The sequence below is a fragment of the Zosterops lateralis genome, assembly GCF_965231275.1.
Source record: "Zosterops lateralis genome assembly, chromosome: 2".
Taxonomy (NCBI): Eukaryota; Metazoa; Chordata; class Aves; order Passeriformes; family Zosteropidae; genus Zosterops; species Zosterops lateralis.
This window is the reverse complement of record NC_139763.1, coordinates 6,518,322-6,540,396: the sequence shown is the minus strand read 5'-3', so window position 1 is coordinate 6,540,396 and position 22,075 is coordinate 6,518,322. Positions and strand designations below refer to the sequence as shown.

The window sequence follows — 22,075 nt, the reverse complement described above, 5'->3', positions numbered from 1 at the left end:
TGCAGGCAGCAAAGAGGTTTGCAATCTGACCTTTCCAAATTCTTAAGAGATTCCTGGCTATGGAGACACATTTGCCTTTCTTGCTTATTGGGAAATTTCTTTCCACCAAAACTGGTCCATATGTATGAAAAAAGCCAGATAGAAACCATTGCAAAGAACAGCAGAAGAGTTCTTTCAAATTATGCATCTTAGAAGGAAAAAAATTATATCCAGAACTGTAAAAAGTCATATAAACTCATACAATTTAAAATTTAGGAAGATTTTAACCATAAAGAACTGATTCCATGTGAATCCCCATTCACCAAATGCCTGTTATTAAAAACAACACCTAAAATAGCAAAAGAATAGTTCCTAAAAGAAGATCTCCCATCAGGAAACATTTCAGTGAAAGACATGAACTGGCTGATGGATATATGTTCTGATTCAGGCATCATTCCATAGGAAAGTTTCTCTTCCTTTAAATTTTACACAGATTTAAGCCAAACTGATCGCTGATTTGCAGAGAGGCTGAAGCAGTGTCAGCTTTAAGAGCAAAACTGAAATCCCCCCCCTTGCTGCTGCTGCTGCTGCCAGCGGAAATGGCGCTGAGACCTGCGGGTCTTGCACAACCCCAGTTTCATTTCATTGTGCACAACGTAATCACATTCCCAGGGTGACTAAAACCAAGAAAAAAATAGAACATGAACGTGGCAGAAGTTAACCATTGTTGCTCTGACAGCTTTGGGCTCGTGTGTCACAAACGTTGGCAAACAGGTCCCAGCTGGGCTGAAGCTCCCGACAACAAACAAAGGCAAACCCAGCCACTGATGATGAGCCAAAAATGAAACTGCCCACACTGAGAACCGCAGCTTTCAATCCCCGGGTGGTGCTAAAACCCCCTCACCAACACACACCTACGGCAGCTCCAGGTGTGGCTCTGCTCTCTATCAAACCCCACTTAGCTATTTACAAAATACAAATATAGAATAAATGTGCCATTTATGCAAACATGCACCTAATTGAAACACCTAATTGAAACACCTAATTGAAACACAACTTTCCCGCTTCCCGCGCAGGATTCTTGGCGCTCCCGGAGCTCACAGGGCGCAGTCCCTGCCCTGCCCCGGGGCTCGGGGACAGATCTCCAGCCCCTCCCAGAGCCAAGAGGACTCTGCTGTCGCCGTGCTGTGACAAAAGCTGCCCAGCCCTGGCTCCCCAGCGCTCCCCAGCAGCGGTGAGAGGTGTCCCGCCTGGCGGGGACGGTCCTCCCTGCAGGGGACATGGATTAGCGGAGAAAAAGGATTTGCAGAGCCGGGAACCCCATCCCGCGGCACTGAGGGGCTCTGGGAAGGGATCAGTGGGATGGGCGGGTGCTGAGCCCACCACACCCGGGCCGGGCCGGGCCGTGCCGGGTCCCCGCTCCGCTCCGCTCCGCACCGCGCGGAAATCCCCGCCGGGGGACGCGTGGGAGGGAAAAGGGAACGGCCCAAAAACGGGCAGCTGCTGCTGCTCGCCTCGGCTGGGTTCAGCACGGCTGGTTCGGCACGGCTCGGGCACGATGGAGCCGCCACGGTGAGTCCCGGCCGCGGGGAAGGGGCTCCGGGCGCGCTGGGGGGACGCGGCGGCGGCTCCCGGGCGGGGATGAGCATCCCCCTTAGGGAAACGGGAATTCTGCTGCTGCAGCGGGCAGGGAAAGCGCTGGCCGGGGTTGGACTGCTTAACTGGAGTCAGGGGCGACCCCCGGAGCAGGGACAGGCTGCGGAGATGGTCCTGCCGACCAGAAGGATGGGATATATTCCACACAGGCGGGAGCGGAGCCGCAGAGCTCCCCGTCAGCCCGGGCAGGGGTCCCCTGTCCGTGCACGGCCATCGAGGGCTCCTGGCAATGAACGGGGCTTTGATGGATATTTTCAGCTGAAGGGTTGCGATGGGATATGACCCACTTAGGGTTTATTGCCCAGGGTAGCGCTGCTTTACAGCGGGTGTTAGAAAAGTGACCCGCTTAGGGCACCCCCTGATCGAGAAGAGCCACAAGGTGAGGGGACAAAGTGGGTCTCAGCAATGGAGCAAAGCCCCCAAATTCGCTATTGCAAGCAGCAGGATATCTCTTGCCTGGCTAGAGCGTGCCACAGCAGCAGCATCCCACGGCTTTAGGATGAAAAGGCAAAGGTGCTGGTAGGAAGAATCATCTCCAAGAGGAGTGAATCATCAGCAAGGATGTATGAAAGGGGAAGTGCAACTTTCTCCTTTTTCACACGGCATTTTAAAAAACTTGCAGAAGAGGAAGGTGTGGGAAAGAATTGAAACAGTAAAAAAAAAAAAAAAAAAAAAAAAAAAAAAAAAAAAAAAAAATTAAAGTACTTTTTTAAAGTTAGGAGAGCAAGACCCAAAGAAGGTAGTGCAGCTATGCCAGCAAATAATTAAGCTCACTGCTGGTGTGATGGACACAGGAGCTGAGTGGATGTAGAGGGCAAAAGGGAGGTTTCTCTGCAGGGAGGGCATTTCTCCCTTTTTCCAATTAAAGCTTGGAATTAAAGTTTGGAAATAAAGCTATTCCAGAGGAACATCGTGGGGACAATGCCCCACAAACCACAGCAGCAACTTCCTCCAAGTAGGAGGATGGGGCATCTCTGGATCTGTCCCACCTTGACTGTGGCATCATTTACTAAAATAAGGAATCAAGATCCACTTTGTATACACATATATGGCTGAATATCTAAATGTCTGTTGACACTAGCAAATGCCTGCTACCATGGGAAATTCCCTAGAGAGTCCCAAAAAGATCAGTCAGTTATTGTTATCATTCTATTCAAATGAGTTGCTATATCCATAAGTTCTGACTTGGGTGGAGAATAATTAAACAAACACAGGCATGGGATTGAGAAAGATTGAGGACTACATGATCTGAGCTTGCCAAGACAGACCTCTACAAGCCTGGCACAAAAGTGATGACTCCTGCACAGTGTAAAAAATAAAACAGGAATAAAATACAAATGTGTAAATAGGAATAAAATACCATGTGTAAAAGCCACTGTCAGAGACAGAGCAGAATGTTTAGGTGTGTTTCCTTGGGAGACTTCCTTTGAGACTGATTGCAGATTTACTGAAGTAATAGAGCAGAAACTTTCCACACTGGGAATCCGCTTAAGCTTTTCAAGCTTCATCTATCAAATCATTTCAAAGGACGCAGGAAAAGAAAATAAAGTGTTTTCTTCATACAAATAATACGGGTCAGGCTGGTTCTCCCCTAAAGTTTCTCCACCTCAGTCTCTGGAAATGAGGCTTCAAGTAGAGGTGGATTTTGTGTCAGGAATGTCCTCTGCTTTCTGCATGGGAAGCTGAATATGTTTGGGAAGATGTTTATTTTCTTGGGAGGCAGGTGGGAATTAGAGAGACTGCTCTGCAGTAGAGGGGCCTCAAGCTGTGCCCTGGCAGTGGTGGGGGTAAAGCCGGGCAGAAGCAAAGCTGTGCTTGGGAAGTGATGTGTGAATTCCTGTGCCTGGCTGGAAAAAGGAGCAGAACCTGTGAGGAAAGGGCAGGAAGCCTGGAAGAGGGGTGATTTTGCAAAGCACAGCAAAGTGAGAAAAGGCTGCTGGGGAGTGAGCTTAGGTTAGGGATTGGAGGGAGGAGGGCAGGGCAGGGTTCGTTTGGAGGGAAGGCAGTGACAGGTCTGGGTGGGAGACTCTGGAGCTCAATCCTGGATGGAAATGACCTGCTGGGAGCAGCTGTCCCTTTTCCCCAGCCCAGGGCTCAGTGCCTGAAGGCTGAGAACACCAGGGGAAGGGAGCCAGCTGTACCTGGGTAGTGAGACCCCTCAGCCTTGCCTGCAAATGTTCACTGGGTTCACTGGTGACAGCCCAGTGCCACTCTGCCCATTAGCTCAGCTTTGCAACCTTATTGCACCTGGGGCAGCATCAAGGTGGGCAACTGCAGCCACACTGTTCTCATCCCAAAACCTTTCCATCATCTTCTTTCCCTTCCTACAGCAGTCTGGAGGAAGGAGAGCACAATGTGTAATTAGGTGCAGTGGTGAAAGGCTATTTTAAAGCAACTGAAAGGGAAGTGCTGTCCATTCATCTTCCTAAAAGATAAAGGGATGAGATCACTTGGACTTTGTAGATGGGTTAAACTGGGTTTCCTATGACATCCTTTCCTTTGGGGAAACTCTTGCACAGATTTGCCACTCCTGAGTGATCAAACACACCAAATTCTTTCCAGCAAAAAAAACTTTACACAGCTCTCCACTATCAGCAGGTTTCCTGTTTACGCATTTTCACTGAGTGAACAACCTGGTGGGCAGCATGGTCAGCTGCCGTTTGTCCTTTAACCAGACAAAACCACAACTCCTGGAGTTCCAGCAAAAGATTGGAAACCCTGGGGTTTAACCTGTGCAGCCACTCTCCTTCCCAGTGACCCACAAAGCCTCCAGAGCCTGTTTATCCAGCAAGTCAATTGATTCTTTCAGAAGATAAGACAGGCCCAACACCAGCTTCATGCCCTGTACCCTGATTCCAATATTAGTGCATTTTGCTGCTATTTGTGGCCTTGGCCACCAAACCACTGCTGAGTTGTATAAACAGAAGTTTTGCAGCTGTCGAAAATGCAAATACTTAATGGGGCATTACACTGGAGCAGTACCTAATTTACCTACTTCTGCCACTATATTAAAACAATCAAAATTGGGTTTGTTGCTTATTTAAACAACAGAGATGCAAAGTCAGCTGTGACACTTGTTTGCTTTTCATTTTAGGTACGGGTTTCTGTTACTGCTCCTTCATTTCCTGAAAGCTGGTAAGTTCAGAAAAACTCAGTAAAAAATTAACTGCCCTTCCTTTAATGTGTTTGGCCAAAGGCAAATGTAATTGTGAAATGCACAATACAAAGATCTCTGTGTTTTCTACAAGATACTGAAGAATTCCTCAGTGTGAAATGTTTTTCTGACATGCAACAGGGAAAGAAGACACAATCAATTTCTATCAGTTTCACTGCAGAGAACAGCAAGGGACCCTATGGATGCTCTTGCTCAGATTGCTTTGCTTGCTTCAGAGACCTCCCTGTGTACTTATCTCTGTCAACAAAGGCCTTAGAAGTGGAGTAATAAGAGCTGCTGATAAGCAGATCTAACATGCCTGTATACTCAAGAGTAGAATTATATGTCACTGTGTCAAGTAGCTAATATTAGTAATTTTACTACTACTTATTAGTAATAAATTTACTCCTACTGTTAGTAATTTTACTTTTATTGTGCTTCTAAAATATCCCTTGCAAAACAAAGGTAGAATTAAATTGCACCACCTGGTGCTATTTCAATGTTTTTAGAGTTCTCTCTTCTGTTCTTGCTTCATCACTGAGAAGGACTTCAACAAAGGCACCAAGGAAACTCCTGGCCCCAATACCAGGACAAACTGTACCAGATTCAGCCTCAATAGATGCTGGCTGGCCTGTTTCTGGCCAGTGATGGAGCTGCGCCCATCTTGCCAGGACATTACTTTTTCCTATTGTTCCAAGGGGTTTCCCAAAATCTGAGCCAAGAAATTGTGTTGCAGTTCAAGCCTGATGCTTCCAGTCCCTGTGGAAGTGCCTGGTAAACATCCTGCCTTTCTCCCTGCAAGCACTGTGTCTGCCTCAGTGGTGTTTTTAGACCAGGGTGCCCAACTCAGATGTGTAGATGAGCTGTTTCTGAGTCCAGCCCTCACAAAGACAGATCCCCCTTTAATGTTACCACCTCCCTCCTACCTCACCACAGTGTTTCTGCATTTCCGAACCTCCACTCCTGTCATCTTCCTTTCCCTCAATCATCCACCCACATAATCCCTCCCCCCAGGTGTAATCTCTCCCACCCAGCCCCATGCCTGACCCCCTCTTGCCTGACACACAAACACAGCTTTGCTGCCACCAACCTGCTGCACCAGCTGGTTTTTGCTGCTGCTCTGGAGGTGATGGGTCCAGCAGGGAGGCTGTGGGCAGAGCTGCCCAGCCCTGTGGGACTCACTGAGCTCTGCTTTCTGCATCAGCTTTCAGTCCCCTTGTACCTTTGCTTTGCTCACACGGAGCTGGGAACGCCTTTTTTCCATGAATGGAAGGCAGGAAAATTGTCCTGGAAGCCAAATACAGTCCTCACTTTGCCTCAAGTGACCTTCAAGATGTAAATGTTTAATGAATAGAGGTATCTGGGTGTGCTGGTTTGCCAGCTGAGTGTGTTTGTTGAGAGGGTGTCACTGAAAGTAGCAGTAAAATGTGATTGCTTTGTCGTGCTGGCTTTGAGAGACGCTGCCTTTATTCCCCTTCTTAATTTTTTTGGGTCTCAAAATAATGGCAGCACTCTTTCTTATCAATGTTTCCACTTCTTGTGATTTAAGTGCAGTGGTTTGGCATTTTTTCTTAATTAAAAAAAAAAGTATAGAAAGAAGTTATTCCTAAAGCATTAGGATTTGGATATGTGCCTGCAGTCAGTGCACAAAGTGAAACATGGGTATCCATGGGGTAGGAATGATTAAGACTGGTTGGCTTTCAGAAAAAAGATCCCTTTGGACAACGCACAGACAAATGGACACGGAGAGAATTAGCCACTGGAAACTTGGGGGGTAGGAATGACTATGAAGTGAGAGCACTCACCCAGCTGCTGTAAAACTAATATTGGAGTCCATATGCAATAGAATGTACTTGAAAATAATTACTTTTTTCCCCACATAACCTCCATTTTTTTCTCTCTCTCTCTTTTAATATTGTAGTTATTGCACTAGAGAAGAAGAACATCGTCAGTAAACTTGGAGACAACGTCACACTAAGCTGCATTTATAACGAAAAAACCTTGCAATTAAAACGTCTACGGGTGTATTGGCAAATAGCTGATGATTCCTATCAAGAAAAGTGTTCAGTTGTACATGCACTGATCTCTGGCCAAGATAACAACAGCAATCAGTGTATTCGCTTTAAAGACAGGACTCAGTTGTTCTGGGATAGGTTGGGAGATGGTGATTTTTCTCTGCTGTTGCTAAATGTCAGCCAGAGTGATGGACATACATACAAATGTGTAGTGCAGGAGAAAACTGACCGTCCCATTGTGATCCACGAGGAAGAAGTGGTTCTCAGTTTAGCAGGTAAGAACTTGTGTCACTTTCCTCAGATTCTCATTTCTGCTTTTCAAATTTGTGCTATTTCAATGTTATATTTAAGCGTATCTTTAATTTTTGAAACAGACTTCTGCCCTTTGCTGAAATTAAGTTCTGTTTAATTTAAATGTTACAGACAGGGAATGTTAACCTGGGAGAAAGCATGTAAAAACTGTTTGCCCAGTGTGTGTTTCTTTTCTTCTTGTTTTTCATGGATATGAGGAGTCTTGTATGTGATGGGTGACAGCAGCTTAAGTTGGTCCTTTCTTCCTTTGGGTTTGGCTTTAGCTTTCTGCCCTCCCAGTGATTATCTCAGTTCTCTGGCTTACAGACCAAACCTGCAGGCATTTCTCTTTCAAGTCGTGAAGGTGGCGTGAAATCCAGCAGTTTGTCCTCAGAATCCCTCTTAAAATGTTGCCTTTCTAGTATGTTTCAAAATGTCAACAACCAATTTTTTTCCTTCTTGCTCTCCAGCCAGCTACAGCCAGCCAATACTCAGTGGACCAATAAGAAACAGTGACAGCACTGGAGAGGAGGTGACCTTCAACTGCAGGTCTGGCAATGGGTACCCAAAGCCCAACGTTTACTGGATCAATAAAGTGAACAACAGTCACCTGTCTCCATCAAAAACAGAGATCATATCCCATGATGATGGTACTTTCAGTGTTTTCAGCACACTGAAGGTGAAAGCCACTTCTAACATGCAAATAGAGTGCTCCATAGAAAATGAGATGCTGCAGGAAAATCTGTCAGCCAACTGTAAGTTCCTTCATGCTGCCTCACGTTTTCTAGGTAGCAGGAATATCAGCCAGCATGTCTCTGTCTGTAGATGCACACTAACGAGAGCTGTGCATTAATTCAGTAGTTCCAGAATGTTCTGAGAAGATCTTGGGCTTTGTTTTGAGCTCCAGTTATGCTTAGCCATGAACTTGGTGTTTAATTTGTCCACACTGAAGTGAATAACCCACCAAGTGTGTTATGACAACAGCACTGAGAAGCTCCTGCATCCAAGGCAGTTGCTGAGCTTAACCTTTTAGTTCCTCAGGAACATGATGGTTTGAGGAGTCAGGGTGTGTTTTATAGGGGCCACAAGACAGCAGATCCATGATTTCTGACCCCTTACCCAATGGCCTTGCAACACTCACATTTGCTTTTTATTCTGCCTAGTTCCAAAGTTCAGTTTTCAGTTTCCAAAACTCAATTTAATACAGTGCATGACTTAGACTTGGTCTGCAGCAAATGGGCAATATGAGCTCAATAGAACAATGTAACTAACAGCACAAATATAATTTATTATGACAGCACAAGTATAATGTGCTAATTATTGCTGATGTGATGATTGATAGTAAAAGCAAGTATTTAGTCACTCAACTCTTCACAAAACTAGAAAGCTCTTTTTAAAAAACAAGTTATTAAGAAGTTATTGTTCAGTACCACTGCTGCAGTTCATTATTCCCAAAAAGCTGTGTAGAGAATCTGTCTGGAGTGGGAAGGCTGGAGGTGGCTGTTTGATCTCACTGCTGTTCCTGGTCCTGCCTCCAGCCACCCTTTTCTCTCACAGCTCTCTGCACCCTTGTGCAAGGAGGTGGAATATTTCCATAACTGTAGCTGGGTACCCACAACTAATTTACCTGAACACCCCAAACACTGATCCCATGAATGCAGGCAAATGATATCAACTATTTCCAGGAACAAAAATTGAACACATGAGCAGAAGTTGCACAGTAGAGTGTTTATGTGATAATACACTGTGCTGTCATCCCAAATTAAATGAAAACTGAGTAACCTCATTATTAGTTTCCTAATGGCATTGTCATGCTTTCTTCTGAGGGAAAAGACCTTCATATTACTATATTTCGGGGTTTTTTTTAAAGTCTCACAATTGCACTTGAAAAGTAAGAGATGTGATTTGAAACCTTCATGAATGAAGACTCTTCACTAGCTTCAGGGAAACAGATTTTTACCCATTTTTCTGGATACCATCAGATTTACATTATAGATTCTGTATAGATTTATTTTCAACTGAATCTAGATACAACCCCAAACATACAGTCTCTGAAAGCTGGAAGGAAAGAAGAAAAAGGCAGAAGGAAGGATGGATGCATTATGATGACAGGGAAGAGTAAACTGGTTATTTAGACATCATTAGTTAGAGATGTGTCTCACTCAGAAGGAATCACTAAAATCACAGTGATATGAATACCACAAGTTTTTAGTTCTTCAGAATTTTTTATGCATGTAACACATGGTGAAATATTTGCCTGGTATGAGATGTCAACATTTACACCTTATGGCATCATTTTCTATTTTATTCCAGATACTCAGCAGAAGAAAATCAGTGATTCTGGGACAGAAAGTGATGAAAACCTAGGAAAAAAAGGACGAGGTGCTCAAGCAGCTGGCATCATTAGCATTGTCTTTCTGATAGGTGTTCTAACTGCTTTAATCTGCTGGCTGTGGAGAAGGAGGTCCTCTAGGCTTGTGGCCTATAGAGGTAATGAGACACTTCATTTGCATGACCAGATTATAAGGAATCACTTTCGCTTGCCAAAATACTTATTGTTATCCAACAGGAAGAGAGAAAGTATGACTAAGCTACCTGCACATGGCAGCAGAAAATCATGGCATTATCAAAAACCTGGGGAGTCCTGGGGAGGAAATGTAGTACCCCAGGATATATTACTCCATAGTTTTCTCTTCTTGTGTCTGAGCCTCACAGGAATTAATTTCTGGATGTGAGAGTAACTCAGGTTTGTGTCTGTTCAGGCCATGGTTTGTCAGCTGTGATTCCTGCAGGCTCTTTCTGGACAGATGGCATGAAACAGGACTGGGGTCAGTAGCTTGCTCAGCTTAGCACAGCTTGAAGCATAAATCAGAGCATGATTCATTCCTGAGAGGTTTAGGGTCACTGGCTGGATGATTAAGGGTCAGGGTCCTGCTGGGGTCAAGTAGAAATGTAGCTGATGTCATTGACACATGTGCACCCTTGTGTAGCTGGATTTGCCCATGTGTGTGACTCTAAAAAAAGCTCTAAAAGACCTCTTGTGGACCAGGCTGAGTCTGCCAATGTAGCCGAGCACTTGCTCTGGGCCCCTTTGCAGCTCTCCAGGAGCAAACATCTAAGGGACAGAGCAGGGACAGCCACACTTCTCATGGACAAGGACAATCCATGTTTTCAGTCCTTCCCCTCTTCCTCAATGTTAGCAAGCCTGGGTGCCTTAGAAAAGATCAGGAGAAAGCAGGGTAGTGATCTTGTCCAGGGTCTGTAGCAACTCTTGTAGAAGTCACATCCTTCCTTCAGAAACAACCTAAGAGTAAGGCAGGACTCTGTCCCAAAACAGGGAGCAGGGCTATTGCTTCAATCCCAAAATCTCTCCTTTCTGAAATAGCCTGGGTTGTAAGCAAATAGAATATTGGACTGCATTTTACAGAACCTTTAGCACATTGAACCCTCAGCTTTGCTGGATGTTGCTCAATATTAATCTCTTTTTTCTGAAGACTGTGGTTATCTATCCTACGTGCTGAAACCCATGCATTTGTTTCAACAGATGTCCAACCAAGAGATGACCAAGGAGGACTCAACTGTAAGTATTAAAAATATATTATTTTGTTAGTTTTGAGTGGCTTAATGTCATAGTTTCAGTACTCAAGTTCAGCACAAGCATTTACATTAGACTTGCTGGCTAATAAAACTGAAGTATTTTTTTAGGCACTACATCCTAGCTGGTCTTTAACTGGGATACAGGGACATCATTTGCATCATGTCTGTGAACCTTAGCCTATATACACCAAATTTAAAAAAAAACCCCTCCTTTCCTAGAAAAAACATGCTCTTCAGACCTTCAACATGTTGATATTTTTATGAGCAAGAATGCAATATTGCAGGCCAGCTGGTTTGCAAATCCATTTGTTATTTATAGTAGAGGAAAATAAAAAGTGAAAAAAAAATGAAGGCAGATTTGAAAAAGAAATTGGACAGTGGAGTTGCAAGAGTACAGGGTGAAGTATCTGTTTATTTGATATCTCATTTGGTAGTTTCTACTGAAGGTAATGACTGTTGCCTGTGTGTCTCTGCAGAACAGGCAGAAAATACTGTATTTTCACTAAAACTGTAGTAGTTAAAGCATAGTTTGCTGCAGCAGATGCTGTGAATGTACCCAGTTCATAGTAACAAGCAGAAGAAAAATAACCCTTAAATTAAAAAATTCTTGTGAAGCTTCCTTGACAGTCATGGAAACTTGACCATGGGTTAATGGTCAGTTATTTTCCAGACTGCAGCCTGATCCCCAACATTTGTGTTTGCTAAGCATCAACAGGGATTGCATTCCCTCCTGCAGAGCATAATCTGTGGAGGATGATGGATTTTCTTATTAAAATAAAGAGATATTTTCTCCTTTTGTTCCTGGGAACTGCATTATCGTAAAACAAACAGCTCATTTAGGGTCAACTTTCCTTCTCCAGACTTACTTATACAAGGCCCTTCTTGGTTATACCCCTGGACTTAGCCTATTAGTAAAAAAAACCCTCTGTGACATAAATGAGAGTAAATATTTATCTTTTATTGAAGGTTGCTGTAGCATGATTTGTCCATTAGGAACAAAGCAAGGGCACCTTCCAGATGCAGTTTTTTTCTTGTCATTTCTCCACTCCATTTGTGGAAGAGGAGGTGGGACAGCAGCTTTGGTGGCTCTCTGATGACAGAAGCTGTCCCCCCTCTGAGGGCCATGTTTTGGACATGGCCTAATGTTGTCCTAATTTAAGGGCAACTTGGATCAATACCAGAGGAATGGAAATGGCCCAGGGAATGTGATCTCTGGTGAGAGACTGGTTGTCTGTTTAGGCTGAAGAAGGCCAGGCTGACTGAGGACACAATAACAACCCTCTTCAGAGTGTCTTTTCAGAGGATGGGACAAGTTATTTATTGTGCTAACCCAGCTGACACTGCACTTCATGCACAACAGACTTAAACAAAGGATATTTAAGCCAAATGTTAGAAGAAACTGTCTAAGGGTAATAGTAGTTGAGCATTGAGGCAGAATTTGTCCTGACTATAAAGTTTCCATCAGTACAGGTTTATTGCTTTGTGTTTTCTGAACAAAAGAGAAAACCTGTCAGAAATTATTTAGAAATAAAGCTGGTACTACCTTAGTACAAAAGATGGGCTCTGGGAGAAATTCTAGCCTAATTCAATCATTATTTGGTATTTTCAATCCTCTTATGTGTGGTGGATGGGGGGTAAGGCCCTGGGGAGGTGCATCCAGGGGGATGCTCTGCCCCACAGCATTTTGCTTTTCAATGCTGCTGTAAATGCACTTCTGCTTCTGGCACCTCATGAAGAAGGTCAGGTTGTTTCATGGCAGTGAGAATCTTGAATACTGCAAACCAACATGAGATACTGGAACTACCTTTTCTGTTACACAGGCTAAAAAGAGTTTGGAAACTGGGAGGAAGGCAGATTGTAAGGAAAAGTCTCTCCAGTCACTCATTACAGTCAGTGGGGCTGGATGCTCTGCTGAGGAAAAATTCAGAGCTGGAGCAATTCTGAACTATTATCTGAAGGAATCACTTCATTTCCTGAGAGGAGCCTGGGGAAGCTGTTTTCTCTTGGCCACAGAGAGGCTTTTTGCATCTCATTCTCTGAAATAGTTTTAAATGAACCCAAGGTGACACTGACATCCCTTCACAAGGAAGGGCACTTTTTCCATTTGCACAGAGAGGCACTTCCAGACTGTGGCATGAGGACAGAAAGCCCCCAGTGTCTTGGGTATCCAGGCAGGACTTCTCCCCAGTCAGTTCTCTCTCAGCAGCATGAATATCTCTTTTCCATAACTGTGCAGCTTGTTCCACTGGTTATGTAGTAAAAGCCATGATAGGAATGAGTATTTCTGGGGAAGATTTTTGTCTATTTTTTTATAAAAAATAAATTATTTGGTTTTTACAGCACCTGCCTAAATGGAAGCTCTGCCAACAGTTTGGGCAGCTGGAGGTGTGTCAAGAGAAGCATCACTCCCTCAGTGGCAGCATTGTTTGTAATACAAGTGACAGATTTCTGCCAAGAGAGATGGCAAAAAAAAAACCAAACTCAAAAAAATCACTGTGATTGTCAGTGATTTGAGCACTGGGGAAAGCAGAATGCCTGTGACTCAGCTGCTCTGTGCCAGACCACTGCAAGCTGGTGACTGCCCAGTCTCTCATCATGATCCTTGAGGACTGGCAGGAGCAGAAGCAGCCACGTTTCAGGAGCATGGGATGTTCTTGCTGTCACCTTACCCTAAGGATGACTACTGTGTGTGAAGAAAGGCAGCTAAAACAAAGAAAGAAAACTGAAGGACTCTGCAGAATGAGATTTGTGACCCCTTCCATGTTTCCCTCTCTAGAGTATAATCCTTTCACTCTCTGTTTTCACCAGCTGCTACTGTGTGCAGAACCAGGCAGGATTTGACCCAGTTCTCCAAAAACAGGAGTTGCTCTAATGGGGTCAAATACTGAATGTGTTATCATAAGGGAAGGTGCCTTCTTTAAGCCTTAATAGCAACATTTTGGTTTTCACCAAATATTCCACCAAAAAGGGGACTTCCACTTTTAACAGGAGCCAGCTGTGAGAAAAAACAAGCTGTGGAAATCTGACCAATTAAAAATAGTGCTCTCTGCTATGTTAATGTCATGTTACCTGGACTTACCCTTCTCAGGATGGAACAAAAACTGTGGTTGAGCTCTGCTTGATTCAGCTCAATCTTTATTTAAGCACTTTCCCGTGGCTTCCAGGGAGGATTTTAAACTCAAGGTTTTAAACTGAACTTGTGCTTGTGTCTCATCCTTACATGCACACAAGAAAACAAAAAAGAAAGAACAAATTCTATCAGTGTGTTGTCCATGAATGTCCAGAAAGCCAAGAACTGTATTTTCCTTGTGCCAGTTCTTGTGCCTTGGCTGTTTCAGCCCCAAGTCAGGCAAACTGACTGGCTGAAAATAGCAAAACAGTAAACTTTGCTGATGATCTGAAATTTTGAAGGAGGAGGAATTTTTACTAGGTCTCTTGCCCATTGGGACAGTTTCCCCATCTTGTCACGAAGAGGTGGAAATTATTGTTTCAAGCTGAGCTCTGCAAACACTTGACCTCTCCTGCACCAGTTGCCAAACTAAAATTGCATCATTTTTGTGAATAAGTCATAGCCTTGTTTATTGTTGCCGTGTGTGTGAGAGGCACTCTAGTGTCAAATCTGAGCTCAGACACTGATTTTTTTTTCATGTCAAGATCAGCTTTCTGTTGTACTCACATCACACGGAACCAGGACCATTTGGCAATAGTGCAGCAGTTTTCCTTTGTCCAAGCAATGCCCTCAGGGAGATTCTCAGCTGAGTAGCTGTGCTTCTCTCATGTCCATGAATCCAAGTCTAGAATCCAATTCTGAGTCCAAATCTAGTCTTCAGTGTACCCTAAAGGGAATCTGCTTGAGGAAAGCTTGCAGATACCTCAAAAATGTGAACATCTGTGCAGATGTGCAGGGTAACCATTTCCTAGTGGTTCAGTAAAAAGTCCTGCAGGCATTTCCTCCTTTTCTGTCACATGAAGTTGTTTTGTACAGCCTCTGGTGCTGCTGTACCTGACAGAAGCCTTTCCTACAAGTAGTTTTCCACTTTTATATTCTGCAACTGTAATGGGTCAGAGATGTAAGAAGTGACTTAGCAGTCACTCTGCAATATGGTATTAAAACAAATTTAGACTAGTTAGATTTTCTTACTTCTGGGCTACTTCATGGATACACCTAAATACAAAATCCTTCTCTTTCAAAATCTGTGCTTGCATTTTAGCTTACGGTTCCAGCTATTTTTTTCCAGCCACCCTGGCTCTGAAGTCTGTTCTCAATAGCTGTTGTGCTATGTCAAAGAAAATTTATTTATTCCTTTCCCAACTTGCAAAGTGAATCTTTCTCATATTCATAGCAAACATGCACAAAGGGTCACATTCCAGCTACTATTCTTGGAGGATATAAATCCTAGATGACAGTTGTTACCATTCAAATGCCTTGGGAATTTTGTAATAACTGTTTTTATCTCCACATGCCATGTTTATATTGTAAATAAAATCTGTTAATTCTTCTGGATGTTTGACTAAATCTAACACACAGAGACAAGTCAATCCAAGCCATTGCCCCCACCTAAAGTGGCAGTTTTACTTTTAGCCACGTCCCTCAGTGCTCCTGTTCAAAGCCCTCAGATAAGGGGAGACAAACACAGCACAGAGCTGACCACCTTTGCTTTATTTTGGCTCACACAAATAACACAAATAATATCCCTCAAATAACACAACAAACTCCATGAAAGCCAGACAGTAGCCTGAAAGCAGCACTAAGCCTGGGCTTATTCATCCATTTCTCACCCAACTTTACAACCCCAAGCAGAGCAAAGGTACAGCCACAATCCTGCTGCCAGAACTGAAACCAGCTCATTGCTCTCCCCCAGACCAGTTTTGCTCATGAGCACCAGCATCCCCCTGATTTTCCTCATTAAAAACAGCAGCTCACTTAAACACAAACACAGGAAAGCAACAGTTGATGCAGCTTTGGAGGAAGACTAATAAATGGACTCACTTTCACAGAATAGCAAAAGACTTTTGTTGTGGCATGGCTGGTAAACCACAAATGGAAAGCCCCAAGGGAAAACATGTGTTGCTACTTAGTGATCTGAATCCATCTGTCTTGTTGTCAAATTCACTGTTTAAATCTTTTTACCTGCAAGAACTGAAATACATCTCTTGCTCAAAAAAGCATTCCCTTTTTCCAGCTACCCTGACTCCAAAGTGTTCTCAGTAGCTGTTGTGCTATGTTAAAAAAACTTATTTGCTGCTTTCCCAACTTGCAAAGTGAATCTTTCTCGTATTCACAGCAAACATGCACAAAAGGTCACATTACCCCCAAGTGTAATTTCTCTAACATCTCTCTTTTCCAGAGGAAGAGGAACTGCTCTAAAGAACAAGTGGGTACAGCCTAACTCCACAGGGAGAAAACACCCCCACCCCCAGAGCTGTTAAGCTCTTGGGACTTTTCCTCTCAATATATGGAGGGCATTAGCGCCTTCACCGCCTTCATGGTATGATATGGGATGGAATCATTGTCATCTGATGTAATCCCCACTTGAGGATTATTGTGGAGCTCCTGGAGTAAGTCTAGAACAAAGGTACCAAGGTGGCTGGGGGACTGGAGCAGCTCAGTGTGAGGAAACACTGAGGGAGGTGAGCCTGTTCAGCCTCAGGGGGACACAACTGAGAGGGGCAATGACACGATGTCTGTCACTGTCTGCAGGGAGGGGTCAGAGCATGGAGCAGGCTCTGCTCCCTGGTGCTGAGAGATGGGACAAGAGGAACAGGCAGAAACTGGTGGACAGAAAGTTCCACCTGAAAATGAGGAAGAACTTTTTGTTGAGGGTGGCTGAGCACTGGAACAGGAGGCACAGAGAGACTGGAGATCTTCCCTGGAGATGCTCAAAAGCTGTCTGGACACAATCCTGAGTAATCCATTCCAGGGGACTCTGTGTGAGCAGGGAGATTGGACTGGATGACCAGCTGTGATCCCTTCCCAACTTACCTATTCTGTGTTTATAAAAGATACCCCACATGTTCTTTGGGGTGATCTCCTCTGCAGCTGGCATCCCAGGGAATTGCAGAACAGTAGCTTCTATGCCATTCATCTTTCAGAATGCACTTCTGTGACAGCAGGTCAGTTTGTACAATTACCTTCCATCACAGGAAAAATGTTTCCAACATTTCCTGTGTTATCAGCACCATTTAGCACAATTACTGCATCTGAACCATGCTCCCTGCTGTCAAATGGAAGTCCTTGGCAGCCACATGTGACGTTACTATTAATCACAAGCACTTTTTTTGCATATTGTTAGGAGAGAGTCTGTCTCTCATTTCAGTCTGGCACAGAAAACTGCTGTGTAGAGATAGATTCTCATATATCAAGGATGCTTAGGCTGACCTTTGAACTTGCCCAAAATAGGTCCCAACAATTTACTAATAAATTACTTACTTGTTTGTCTCTAATTCCAAGAAGTGCTGCTGAGGACGATCGTATAATTGACAAACCTGAACACAAAAGTCATGCTCAGAGTCACACAAGGCTGCCTGCAGCTGACTTGGTGCTTACACTCATATCTCCAGCTTGTGGAGACCTTTTTCCACCTGCTGGACTGGAAAGTCCGCTTTTTTGTAGCATTCACGCCAGTAGACATCATAGGTCAACAGAAGCTCTTTGCTAATTTTGAATGGGATTACACTGTACAAAAAAAGATCACCTCTAAAAATTTTTTTTGAGGAGGAAAAATGTAAGATATCTCTCATTCAAACTGGAAATTTTTAAAGAATCTGTCAGTAAGAAGCAACAGTAACACAGTCATAATGTGAACAGGGAGTGACTGCAGATGTTTTCTTCTTCATTTCTCCTGCCAGCTCCATGCTGCCACATGTCAAACCTCGTACAGGGCTGAGACTGCAGTTTCAAAACAAGATCAAATTTGCTTGCAAAAACGACTTTTCCACAGCATCATGCTAGACTAGAAGCAACTCTACAACTCTCAATTCATCCCTCTATCAGTCAGACTTACCATTATTGTGTTATCTAACTTGTAAAATGCATCACCACTGCAGTTATTGCAGTTACCGAAACTAAAAAATAGGTCAAGGAATAAAAGTGCAAAAATGCCTGAACTGTAGCTAATTTTATAACAGCAGGCAAACATGAAATGTCTTTATCACCTCATTGGAAGTCTTATTAACCAGCTCAGACCAGTGTGATTAAACTCTGGGTCAGTAAAGTTCTACAAGTCCCATCATAAATCTGGTCTTTCAAAGCCTTTAGTTTGGTTTTCCCTGCTCTCATGACCTAAGTCTGGGTATGCTCATACTTCTATCTGGCTGTGTCTGCAGCACAGAGAGCTGCTATCTTATTCAAGACACATTATTGAATTCTCTTATCAAAACCATGAGAAAAACCCAGCCCCTGTGTTGGTTCCTGAGCTACTGAACAAGGCAGGATGGCTGGCCAGGTAATGACCACACATTCCAGGAGAATTTATTGATTGATTCCACACAGGGTGAGGCAGGGAGGTGAGGACACCACTCCAGGAAGGTCTCCTGAACTCCTGGCACCAGCTGACACGGAAAGTGGTGCCTTAACCCTTAGCTTTCATATTTTCAGATTCTGTGCTGCCTAGGGATGTAGTTGTGAGCCTCATATTAAGTGTCAGTCAGCTCTCTTCACAGAGTAGGGAGACAAAACAAATCCTTTTCCTGCTGAGGACCGAGGAAACTTTCAGGCCCAAAAGCACAAACAACAGTGGACTGAAGGGAGGAATAAGAAGGATGGGACCTCACAACCTGAAGCTGTAATTGGACAATTAAACCCCAATATGCAAATGGACCAAAACTTATAAAAATGTAAGATCTTGTGACTGGTCATCCATTTTGTGACCATTCTAAGTCTATCCTGGTTGTAGCCCTGGTCAGGCTCCTGTCCTGCCTAAGGTGGATCCTGGAGGCCTTTCAATAAATACTTTATTCTCTAGTTCTGTCCAGTCTCTGTTTCAGGTATCCCAAGGCATCAAAACCATGCCCAGAAACTGAAGGTCTGGAGAAGCTGAGGAAGTGGCTTTGGAGACAGAGAAATCTCCAAGGATCCTGGTCAGGGTGAGCCTTGGTGCCAGGTCTCTTCTCAGCAGGTGGGGATCCCATTGGAGTCCTGGGCCCACCCAGTGCTGAGGGGTAGGTGCCTTGGAGCAGGAAAAATTAAAAGAATACATAATTAAACACGTGAATAAATAAATAACCCCCAAACTTTGCGCAACTGTTCTGTTTAAATGCCGATTATCTGTTTATTATTTGCAGTTACATTTTTCATGACTACCATAAGGCAGGCAGCTGCCTTCCCACGCTGCTTTGTATGGGACAATATGATCCAGCCTAAAGGAGGAACAAGAAAGAAAAAGAGGAGAAAAAAAAAAAAAATTTTAATCTGGTCCAGCCCAGTGACAAATTGCCAGTCCGCAGGATATGAAGGTTTGTGGGGGATATCGGTTGGGTTTTAATTTATTTTTATCTAAAGTGGCCCTTAAAGAAGAGTTCCCATTGACAAACATTGCTCTGGCCAGCTGGAATGATTTAACCATAAAACCATCAGGCATACACAAAGTGAGCCAGTGCCTTTCATCAGCATTTTTTGGCAATGTGGCAACTGCTGACCAGCTTCATATAATGTGTCTTAGCTTCACTTTTGAGCAATTCCTACTGCACCACAACATAATCTGGGTTGTAAATTATTTCTAAACAAAGTCAAGCAATGGTTGCTCAAAACCAGAATACTTGGCCAAAGGAAACCACCAGATTCTGTGGCTGCATTTATTGCATCAATAGACCTTTGAGTCTTGGGAAAGAGTAGGAGGTAACTCGTGTGTCAAATACTTCCACTGGTATTTTATACTACAACATATTTTCCATTAAAACTGGTTTTAGTGTTCCCAGGTCAAAGGTGCTCAGGCTTGAGCACCCCACAGCCATGAGGGATCCCAGGCACAAGAGGTGTGTCCCTGCCTGCATATTTTTCAGAACTTTTGGGGTGCGGTTGAAGAGCAGGGAAGGAAAGTAATTGTTTGGTTTAGTCTCCAGGTAATGCAGCTGCAAACAGCAAGGAGGGAGCCGCTGACCTTTTGCCCCAAGGCAGAAGCCAGGTAAGAAACTGTCTGTGAAGCTGCCAATGGATCCTAAACCACTCCTACACATGCCTGGCTCTACAGCCCAGCAATTTTACTGATCTCTCACTACACGTTTTACAAAGCAAGCTATAATCTTAATCTCTGCACTCCCAGTGATGGGATAGAGCACTCAGCCTGGCAATAAGTATTTGTATAACACATCTCTGATATATCCTATCTCAGCTGGAAGCTCCATGGAAAACCATCAGCCCAGTTGCAGAGGTGAGCACAAAGCAGCTGCAAGCAGAAGTGTGTTTGAAAAGAGATAAAGTGCAATTCATCATCGTGCCAAATGCTGGTCTAATTTTGCAAGGGGTATGCAAGAAAGCACATGGCTCCCACAACATCCTTGTCTGAGTGGCAGGACTGTCACAGACTGATGCAAATACAATTGGGATGTCACTGCTTTCATTCAGACTGTTTATTTTACGGGGAGGGAAGATTGATATTCCTATCTCCCCCACACCCCAACATGTCAAAGCTCGTGTCTCTGCTAACTGCCAAAACAGCTGAGATTATTTTTTGCCCTCTTGAGGTGCCAGCCAGGTTGGCAGAATACCAGTAACTTAATGACACAGACAGTTATTAGAGCCTGCCTGAACTTTCACACTAGGAAAAAAATGCGCTTTCTCTCACAAAATTTAGAAATAAATATTGATTTTTAGCTAAGATGAGGTCCAAGATCTGAAGAGTTGCTGCTACATATTCGCCTGTCACAAAGTCCCTGCTCACCCTGCTGTCCCTGTGGGTCACAGCCACAGGGAAAGTGTTGCCTTAAGGGCCTTTGGACACTCACAGCACAGCAGGTGTTGCTGATCTAAACAATTCCCCCACTATTAGACCAAATTCTGATAGGCCAGGGGTAAAGGACTTCAGATAACAACTGCAGAATGAGCAGTTTAATTGCTGATGACATTTACATTAACACATAACCCTTCAGAGACAAAGAACCCTCTACAAAAAATAGCAAGAGTGGCTGGATCTGCAGTCATGCTCAGAAATGTTCAGAAAATGTTCATGTTCAGAAATTAATGCATCAGGTTGGACAAAACTCACATAGGATAGCACAGGGCACACTTGGTGATGCTTAAACCAAGTTGTAGGATGTTTTTGCTCTTGGATCTTACGATATCCCTGCCATATCTAAATGGAAGAACCTCTCATTAAGCCTTAGCCTGAGCAGTTGCATCACTCAAGGACTGCAGATGGCTTTGCTGGGACTGTGCTGAACCTCCCCCAGGTACCTCTGCTCAGTGCCTGGTTTACACAATTCACAGGCCCAGAGAGGAACCCAGTTACACCCCCACATACTATTATAATTGCAAATAAGCTGGTTGGAATGCTGAATATTTTTCGAAAGGTGGGTGTGATCCCCACACATTTCTAGGCAAAGCAGGTCCCTCCAAACTGAAAGAGTCTATTTAATGTCTTGCTTATGCTAGGAGGAAAACAACCATACATGGAGCAAATTACACTTCCAACTCCTCCCAGAACTTGCTGTGATTCCTCAGGAAAATCCAGAAGCCTTGTGGCAAATAGAACCATCAACACCTTTACAGAAAAAGGACAACTCCTCACTCTTGAGTGTCTGAGATCCTGAGCCCTCAAGCAGCCACCCACTGCAGGGTACTCTGAGAAAAGGGGAAAATTGACTTCAGAGAGAAACAAACAGCTAATTGATTGGCCCAAAAGCTTTATCATTAAAGGGATCAGACTGACAAAAGTAGCAGCAAAAATCAGCTTCACACTCTTTCTCACAGTCAAGCTGAATTTTTGTTCCCATTCCTACTGGCAGGTTCAGGTCATTAGGCCTCAGGAATAAATGCATACTTCTTGCCAAGCATCCCCTATTGCCAGGGCTTAGGACATCTCTCGGACACCAATGCTGCTGGCTGTGACCTCCTCCTTTGCTGTTGAACATACTGCTTCAATTTTTGCTACTATGGCTGCACCATGAAAGGTCTTCCACTGTTGCTCAAGTGGTTCAAAAGCCAGCATGAAAACCCTTTATTTCTTCATATCTCTGCCTCTGCATCCTGGGATAAGAGTCCTAACCACATAAGGTATTAGCTAAATACGCGGAAATAAGGGAAATCAGTTACAACCAGGATAGCTTCCCATAGGCTGGAAAGCCTCACTCTGCAGCCAAATCCAAAATGACAAATAAATACACAGCTTCAGGTGCTCACCAGCCTCATATAAACAGTCTTTTTGTTTCTACCTGAACTGGAGAAGGA

The 22,075-nt window shown here is 43.9% G+C and overlaps 1 protein-coding gene and 1 long non-coding RNA gene across 2 annotated transcripts in view; one reads left to right on the top strand and one right to left on the bottom strand.

Annotated features, from left to right (window-relative positions):
* The window catches only part of LOC310923334, a 183,951-nt gene that overhangs the window by 126,181 nt on the left and 35,695 nt on the right, over positions 1-22,075 (bottom strand). The window lies entirely within an intron of this gene.
* On the top strand, positions 784-15,196 carry ICOSLG (inducible T cell costimulator ligand). The gene is made up of 8 exons (XM_083884584.1): positions 784-908; positions 1,056-1,551; positions 4,730-4,770; positions 6,711-7,079; positions 7,566-7,850; positions 9,409-9,585; positions 10,640-10,675; positions 13,033-15,196. Exons 1-8 carry the CDS (start codon positions 821-823, stop codon positions 13,041-13,043), a joined length of 1,503 nt encoding a protein of 500 aa, XP_083740710.1. The 5' UTR covers positions 784-820; the 3' UTR covers positions 13,044-15,196.